At 47.9% G+C, this 9,498-nt stretch overlaps 1 protein-coding gene across 1 annotated transcript; it reads left to right on the forward strand.

Annotated features, from left to right (window-relative positions):
- The first annotated feature begins 6,935 nt into the window (after nucleotides 1–6,935).
- LOC123133712 (uncharacterized) lies at nucleotides 6,936–8,505 on the forward strand. The gene has a single exon (XM_044553134.1). The coding sequence runs from the start codon at nucleotides 7,060–7,062 to the stop codon at nucleotides 8,293–8,295; it is 1,236 nt and encodes a 411-aa protein (XP_044409069.1). The 5' UTR covers nucleotides 6,936–7,059; the 3' UTR covers nucleotides 8,296–8,505.
- Nucleotides 8,506–9,498: the final 993 nt, after the last annotated feature.

Here is a 9,498-nt window from a genome sequence, read left to right on the forward strand (position 1 = left end):
AGATGAGAAGGCTGGCAAGGTCGATAGAAGTATATTGGATATGCATTATGTTAATGTGTACTTTACTAGTTCTCCTAGTAGCACCAGGGTATTAGATACCGGTTCGGTTGCTAAGTGTTAGTAACTCGAAATAAAAGCTACGGAATAAACGGAGACTAGCTAAAGGTGAGCTGACGATATGTGTTGGAAGTGTTTCCAAGTTTGATGTGATCAAATAGCACACGCTCCCTCTACCATCAAGATTAGTATTAAACCTAAATAATTGGTATTTGGTGTTTGCGTTGAGCATAGACATGATTGGATTATGTCTATCGCAATACGGTTATTCATTTAAGGAGAATAATGGTTACTCTATTTATTTGAATAATACCTTCAGTGGTCTAGCACCTACAAGGAATGGTTTATTGAATCTCGATCGTAGTGATACACATTTTCATGCCAAAAGATATAAGATAGTAATGATAGTACCACTTGCTTGTGGCACTGCCATGTAAGTCATATTGGTGTAAAACGCATGAAGAAGCTCCATGTTGATGGATCTTTGGACTCACTTGTTTTTGAAAAGTTTGAGACATGCAAACCATGTCTATTGGTGTATACGCATGAAGAAACTCCATGCAGATGGATCGTTTGGACTCACTTGATTTTGAATCACTTGAGATATGCAAATCATACCACATGGGCAAGATGACTGAAAAGCCTCGGTTTCAGTAAGATGGAACAAGGTAGCAACCTGTTGGAAGTAACACATTTTGATGTGTGCGGTCCAATGAGTGCTGAGGCATGCAGTGAATATCATTATGTTCTGACTTCACAGATGATTCGAGTAGATGTTGAGTATATTTACTTGATGAAACACAAGTCTGAATTATTGAATGGTTCAAGTAATTTCAGAGTGAAGTTAAAGATCATTGTGACAAGAGGATAAAATGTCTATGATATGATCATAGAGATGAGTATCTGAGTTACGAGCTTTGGCACGCAATTAAGACACTGTGGAAATTGTTTCACAATTAATACCGCCTGGAACACCATAGTGTGATGGTGTGTCCGAACATCATAGTTGCACCCTATTGGATATGGTGCGTACCATGATGTCTCTTATCGAATTACCACTATCGTTCATGGGTTAGGCATTAGAGACAACCGCACTCACTTTAATAGGGCACCATGTAATTCCGTTGAAACGACACCGTTTGAACTATGGTTTGGAGAAACCTAAGCTGTCATTTCTTAAAAGTTTGGGGCTGCGACGCTTATGTGAAAAAAGTTTCATCGTGATAAGCTCGAACCCAAAAACGGATAAATACATCTTCATAGCATACCCAAAATGGTTGGGTATACCTCCTATCTCATATCCGGAAGCAAAAGTAATTATTTCTAGAAACGGGTCCTTTCTCGAGAAAAAAAAGTTTCTCTCGAAAGAATTGAGTGGGACGATGGTGGAGACTTGATGAGGTTATTGAACCGTCACTTCAACTAGTGTGTAGCAGGGCACAAGAAGTTGTTCCTGTGGCGCCTACACCAATTGAAGTAGAAGCTTGTGATAGTGATCATGAAGTTTCGGATCAAGTCACTACCATACCTCGTAGGGTGACAAGGATGCGTACTACTTCAGAGTGGTACGCAATCCTGTCTTAGAGGTCATGTTGCTAGACAACAATGAACCTACGAGCTATGGAGAAGCGATGGTGGGCCCGGATTCCGACGAATGGCTCGAGGCCATAAAATCCGAGAAAGGATCCATGACTTTGGAAGAAATACTTGATGGTCGTAAGGCCGTTGGGTATAGATGGATTTTAAAAGGAAGACAGACAATGATGGTAAGAATCACCATTAAGAAAGCTCGACTTGTCATTAAGATGTTTTCCGACAAGTTCAAGGAGTTGACTACGGTGAGGCTTTCTCACTCGTAGCGATGCTAAGAGTCTGTTGGAAATGGATTAGCAGTTACTGCATTATTTATGAAATCTTGCAGGTAGGATGTCAAAACATTGTTTCCTCGACGATATCCTTGAGGAAAGGTTGTATGTGATACAACCAGAAGGTTTTGTCAATCCTGAAGAACGCTAACGGATATGCAAAACTCCAGCAATCCTTCTAAGGACTGGAGTAAGCATCTCGGAGTTGGAATGTACGCTTTGATGAGATGATCAAAGATTTTGGGTTTATACAAAGTTTGTGAGAAACTTGTATTTCCAAAGAAGTGAGTGGGAGCACTATAGAATTTCTGATGAGTATATGTCGTTGACATATTGATGATCAGAAATGATGTAGAATTTTCTGTAAAGCATATAGGGTTATTTGAAAAGTGTTTTTCAAGTGAAAACCTGGATTAAGCTACTTAAACATTGAGCATCAAGATCTATGAGGATAGATCAAAATGCTTAATAGTACTTTCAAATGAGCACATACCTTGACATGGTCTTGAAGGTGTTCAAGATGGATCAGTCAAAGAAGGAGTTCTTGCCTGAGTTGTAAGGTATGAAGTTAAGAGTTAAAGCTCGACCATGGCAGAAGAAAGACAAAGGACGAAGGTCGTCCCCTATGCTTCAGACGTAGGCTCTGTAGTATGCTATGCTGTGTACCGCACCGGAAGTGTGCCTTGCCATGAGTCAGTCAAGGGGTAAAAGAATGATCCAGGAATGGGGATCATTGGACAGCGGTCAAAAATTGTCCTTGGAGTAAATAAGGACATGTTTCTCGATTATGGAGGTGATAAAGAGTTCGGCGTAAAGGGTTACGTCGATGCAAGCTTTAACACCTATCCAAATGACTCTGAGTAGCAAACCGGATACGTATAGTGGAGCAACCATTTGGAATAGCTCCAAGTGGAGCGTGGAAGCAGCATTTACAATATGACATAGAGAATTGCGAAGTACATACAGATCTGAATGTTGCAGACCCGTTGACTAAAACCTCTCTCACAAGCAAAACATGATCAAAACCCAGAACTCATTGAGTCTTAATCACATGATGATGTGAACTAGTTTAGCGACACTAGTAAACTCTTTGGATGTTGGTCACATGACGATGTGACCTGTGAGTGTTAATCACATGGCGATGTGAACTAGATTATTGACTCTTGTGCAAGTGGGAGACTGTTGGAAATATGCCCTAGAGGCAATAATAAATTGGTTATTATTATTATATTTCCTTGTTCATGATAATCGTTTATTATCCATGCTATAATTGTATTGATAGGAAACTCAGATACATGTGTGGGTACATAGACAACACCATGTCCCTAGTAAGCCTCTAGTTGATTAGCTCGTTGATCAACAGATGGTTACGGTTTCCTGACCATGGACATTGGATGTCGTTGATAACGGGATCACATCATTAGGAGAATGATGTGATGAACAAGACCCAATCCTAAGCCTAGCACAGAGATCGTAGTTCGTATGCTAAAGCTTTTCTAATGTCAAGTATCATTTCCTTAGACCATGAGATTGTGCAACTCCCGGATACCGTAGGAATGCTTTGGGTGTACCAAACGTCACAACGTAACTGGGTGGCTATAAAGGTGCACTACAGGTATCTCCAAAAGTGTCTGTTGGGTTGGCACGAATCGAGACTGGGATTTGTCACTCCGGTTAATGGAGAGGTATCTCTGGGCCCACTCGGTAGGACATCATCATAATGTGCACAATGTGACCAAGGGGTTGATCACGGGATGATGTGTTACGGAACGAGTAAAGAGACTTGCTGGTAACGAGATTGAACAAGGTATCGGGATACCGACGATCGAATCTCGGGCAAGTACAATACCGCTAGAAAGAGGGAATTGTATACGGGATTGATTGAATCCTTGACATCGTGGTTCATCTGATGAGATCATCATGGAACATGTGGGAGCCAACATGGGTATCCAGATCCCGCTATTGGTTATTGACCGGAGAACGTCTCGGTCATGTCTGCATGATTCCCGAACCCGTAGGGTCTACACACTTAAGGTTCGATGACGCTAGGGTTATAAAGGAAATTTGTATGTGGTTACGGAATGTTGTTCGGAGTCCCGGATGAGATCCCGGACGTCACGAGGAGTTCCGGAATGGTTCGAAGGTAAAGAATTATATATGGGAAGTCCTGTTTTGGTCACCGGAAAAGTTTCGGGTTTTATCGGTAATGTACCGGGACCACCGGGAGGGTCCCGGGGGTCCACCAAGTGGGGCCACCATCCTCGGAGGGCTGCATGGGCCAAGTGTGGGAGGGGACCAGCCCCAGGTGGGCTGGTGCGCCCCCCAAGAGGCCCATGCGCCAAGAGATAAGGGAAAGGGAGAGTCCTAAAGGGGGAAGGCACCTCCTAGGTGCCTTAGGGAGGATGGACTCCTCCCTGGCCGCACCCTTCCTTGGAGGAAGGGCCAAGACTGCGCCCCCCCCCCCCTCTCCCTTGCCCCTATATATAGTGGAGGGGAGGGAGGGCAACCGCACCTGAAGCCCTGGCGCCTCCCTCCCTCCCGTGACACCTCCTCCTCTCCCGCAGGTGCTTGGCGAAGCCCTGCAGGATTTCCACGCTCCTCCATCACCATCGCGCCGTTGTGCTGCTGCTAGATGGAGTCTTCCTCAACCTCTCCCTCTCTCCTTGCTGGATCAAGGCATGGGAGACGTCACCGGGCTGTACGTGTGTTGAACGCGGAGGTGCCGTCCGTTCGGCACTAGGATCTCTGGTGATTTAGATCACGATGAGTACGACTCCTTCAACCCCGTTCTCTTGAACGCTTCCGCTTAGCGATCTACAAGGGTATGTAGATGCACTCTCCTTCCCCTCGTTGCTGGTTTCTCCATAGATAGATCTTGGTGATACGTAGGAAAATTTTGAATTTCTGCTACGTTCCCCAACAGCAGCAGCACATCATCTCAGCTTTCCATGACAGCCCAATGGGGGGCCACTCCGGATTCCCAGTGACCTACCACCGCTTCCGCAGGCTATTTGCCTGGCCCAAGATGAAGGCGCATGTGCAGCAGTATGTGCGGTGTTGCCAGGTGTGTCAGCAGGCCAAGCCAGACCGCGTTGCGTCACCTGGACTGTTAATGCCATTGCCAATTCCCAAAGAATCGTGGGATCTCATCACCATGGACTTCGTGGACGGATTGCCACAATCAGGTCAATACAACTGCTTGCTTGTGGTGGTCGACAAGAGGACTCGGTTTGCTCATTTCGTTTCCCTGGCGCACCCTTATACAGCATCTAAAGTGGCCAACATCTACATGCAACAACTATACAAGCTGCACGGTTTTCCTGGAGCTATCGTATCTGACCGTGATCCAGTTTTCACCAGCCACTTTTGGCAGGAGCTGTTTAAGTATGCAGGTACGGAATTGCGCATGAGCACAGCGAACCATCCGCAGACTGACGGCCAAACGGAGCGGGTTAACCAATGCATTGAGACGTACCTCCGCTGCTTCGTTCAAGCGTGCCCGAAGCGCTGGAGCTTTTGGGTACCTCTGGCGCAGTTCTGGTACAATTCATCCCACCACCCAGCCATCGGAATGACGCCATTCAAGGCCATGTTTGGGAGAGAGCCAAGGCACTGGGGAATCACTGCATCTACATCATAGTAAGTGCCAGCGCTGCAAACCTGGCTTGAAGAACGAGAGGTTATGCAAGATCTCATCCAACAGCAACTCCACCGCGCGCGCCAGATCATGCAGGACCAGGCGAACAAGAAGCGATCCTTTCGCCAGTTCCAGGTCGGTGATCAAGTCTTCCTCAAATTGCAGCCTTACATCCAAACCTCAGTGGCTCCTCGGGCAAACCACAAGCTCAGCTACAAGTACTACGGCCCGTTCAAGATCATCGGCAAGGTCAATGATGTGGCCTACAAGCTGCAACTTCCTCCTCATGCAACAGTCCACCCAGTTTTCCATGTTTCACAGCTCCGACAAGCTCTGCCACCAGGCACCATAGCATCCACAACTCTGCCATCAGAAGCAGGTGACACGGCGATCCCGATCAAGATCCTCCAAACAAGATGGCGCAAGAAGAACGAGACCATGATCGAGCAAGTCCAAGTCCAATGGTCGGCAGGCGTGACGCTCAACACCACCTGGGAGGACAAGCAGGCGCTTCAAGCTCGCTTCCCCCATGCGGAGGCTTGGGGGCAAGCCTCATCTCAAGGAGGAGGGGATGTTAACCCCCCTGACGGCCCGGCTCCACCTGATGGCCCGGCCTCACCCACCAACGGGGCGACGACTCGGCCCAGCCGCACCCGACGCTGCAATCCACGCTACTGTGGCCCAGAGTGGGTCAACCTGCCCGGTCCATCTACTTCCACTACTTAAGCGTCCCTGCCTCTCCGTTCCCCTCATCCAGTGGATCACGAACGGCGGCGGCGGCAAGAACCCTAGATACCTTCGATCTCCATTCGTGTAATCAAGTCTGTATCCAAACTAAATCGCCACTGAGTGACTATAGATACTCGTGCCCGACGTAGACTGCTCCATGGAGGATGCATGCAAGAGGCGAGAGGAGACGAGCACTTGTCTCCTAGGAAGTAGGAGTAGGAACTAGGAACAACCGGCATGTGGTAGCAGTACGTCCAAAGGCAGAGGAGATTACGCGGAAATTTCGGTGCATCCATCCGTCCCTATCTCCAAGTCAGGGCAAAGCACATCCCATACGTACGTAGGTACGAGCTCGTCAGACGTTGCTTTCCAAAAAAGCAGTTGCTGTTGCCTCTAGCGCGAGTCAGCGAGCGTCCCAACACTTTGAGGAAAGCGCGCGCGCTGTTGCTAACTTGCTAGCGGAGCCTGAGCATCTAGAATCAGATGCCCATCAATCCCACAATCTGAATTCCATGCTGTCTGTCTGTCAATTTCTTGAGCTAGATAGGCGCCCGCACTTGACGGGACGGGGCAGAAAGAAGCGAGAAAGAAAACTCCTCTCTGCTATACCTGGAGAGATGCTCTAAGCGATCCTGGTCCGACTCAAAATGGACCTCCCGTCCCCATCGTGGTCCGGCCCGTAGACGAACCCCGTAGGATTTATAAATTGATAACAATCCTGTAGATGTAGCGAAGCCCTTTCCCACAGACAACCCAAACCCAGCGACCACCATGGCATCAGCACCGCCGCCGCAGCGACGCCGCGCATCGCCGCCGGCGATCCCGGACGAGCTCGTCGAAGAGATCCTCCTCCGCCTCCCGCCCGACGAACCGGCCTGCCTCCTCCGCGCCTCCCTCGTCTGCAAGGCCTGGGGCGGCATCGTCTCCCACCCCGTCTTCCGCCGCCGCCTCCACGAGCTCTACCTCGCACCCCCCGTGCTCGGCTTCCTCCACGGATCGGAAGAAGACGACTCCCCGCACTTCGTCTCCACCACCGCGTCGCCCTTCTCCCTCGCCGCCCCGGACTGGCGCTCGTGGCGGGCCGTCGACTGCCGCCACGGCCGCGCCCTCTTCCTCTCCAAGCGCAATCATACTCGTACATGGGAGCTGCTCCTATGGGAGCCAATCACGGGCGCCCAGCAGCGCATACCGGTGCCCGCGGCGTTCAACGGCAGCTGGCCGACCGCGGCCGTGTTCTGCGCAGTGGACGGGTGCGACCACCACGACTGCCTTGGGGGTCCATTCCGCGTGGTCTTCGTCTTCGTCGTCGACAACGAAGACGTTGACTACGACGACAATGTCATATCGGCCGGCGTATACTCGTCGGAGACCGGCACGTGGGGCGAGCTGACCTCGATGTACAGCGAATTCATGATGTTCTTTGGAAAATATTCCAGCCTGCTCGTTGGGAGGTCTCTGCTCTACTTCATGTCCGATGCTGGGTTGATCCTGGAGTACGATTTAGTGAGGCATGGCCTGACCGTCTTCGACACACCTGACTGCCAGCCCGGCTACAAGTCCGACTGTGGGTCGTCGTCCTCGGACGACAACAGATTTAAACTCATGCTTGCGGAGGATGGTGGGCTGGGAGTTAGTGAAGAATCGGGTCTGCGCCTCAAACTGTGGACAAGGAAGGCGAGTGACACCAATGATGCACGATGGGTAGTCAACTGCATCTTCTGCTTGGGAAACTTGCTTCCAGCTAGCGATCTCTTGGTCCCGGGCATAAATTATAGAGTGACCGTGCTGGGCTTTACTGAGGAAGCACAAGTCATTTTCGTTGACACGATTGATAGCCTCTTCACAATCGATCTGCAATTAGGGTTGGTGACGGAGGTGCCGGATGATCGTGGCTTCTGCAATCTGATTCCAGTTGTCGGCTTCTACGCTCCTGTGCCCCGACGCGAGAACCAGAATCTGCTGGCGTTGAAACCTTGTGAGGAGGCAAGTGGTGAGCTACTTGTATAGTTCAGGCACATCGGCTGTTTGACAAATAATTTGCAAAGTAGCTACTTGTATACCAATCAATGCTCTGAAAAGACTGCCATTGTTTCGCCCTTTGCTAAGCAACAGGCTTTGTATTAGTCTTGGAGGGTTGTATAAACAATTTTGCATGTGTGAATGTTGCTTTTTTATGTGAAATCCATATGTATAAATGTATTACATCTTGTCTCAGCCCATTCTGCTAGCATACATGCCTTTTGAAGGAGTTAAGCTTTCCATATATATCTGACATACTAACATCTCAATCTGTTGTGTGCTGCTTAGTGCTACTCTGATGGTCAGTCATCAGTGCCATGAGTAGGATCCTTTTTTTCTCCGCGGTCGGGAAACACTTCTTTTCATGGTATTGTAGTTTAGGTTCCAGATCAAACTTTGACAAGAATTAAGGCACGAAGAAGTGAAGTAACGGATGATGTTGAAGACTTGTTCTGAAGATAGCGTCGCAACTAGGACTTGAAAACTATTTGTAACTGCTAAACCTGATAGTTGTATGATGATGCCTTAGCACTCGGTATGTTTGTTGTTCTATACGACAATGTTTCTATTACGTGAAGACTTTAAGAAATGGGATAAACATCGTCGACATATTTCATCAGTTGCAAGATTCCCTCCCCTCTCTGTATGAATCTGTTTTTTCTACTCTTGCCAGCAGTTTTCTGTTTGTGCTTGGTTTAACTATATACTAGTAGTAGCATGCATATAGCTAATTCGAAGAGGCTGGCTATTCGAGACAGGTAGTGTTTATCTTCCAAATCAACATTTCTACTGTAGTTTGCACATCTCTTCTGGAACATAACAATATAGTTTTTCTGAAGACTGCTGAGCTGCAGTGTCTTCAATCAGAAAACTACAGCGACATACACGGGTAGTTTGGAATTGGGTCTGGGTTTAAGATAGTGATCATCATTTTTTTCTCTTGAAAAAACAATTTCAAAATTTTCTGAAACGAGGCAAAAACATTTAGGGCTTGATTGAGACTCTTCCTTCCCTCTTAATCAGGCCGTTGATGAGTAGGATGAACCTATTGTGCTGCAAGCACTTTGGCTTGTTTTGTGGGTCCTGTTTCTCTCAATAAGTTAACTTTATTGAGTGGACAGTTCGTCTTCTATTTTTTAGCTGAATTATTTCTTCTGCTTTTTTTGACAGGTAAATTATATCTTCTGTACT

This window comes from Triticum aestivum, chromosome 6B (genome assembly GCF_018294505.1).
Source record: "Triticum aestivum cultivar Chinese Spring chromosome 6B, IWGSC CS RefSeq v2.1, whole genome shotgun sequence".
Classification (NCBI taxonomy): domain Eukaryota; kingdom Viridiplantae; phylum Streptophyta; class Magnoliopsida; order Poales; family Poaceae; genus Triticum; species Triticum aestivum.

What these genes read in the sequence shown, in the direction of transcription:
- LOC123133712 (XM_044553134.1), top strand. Translation starts at nt 7,060, where the DNA reads ATGGCATCAGCACCGCCGCCGCAGCGACGCCGCGCATCGCCGCCGGCG.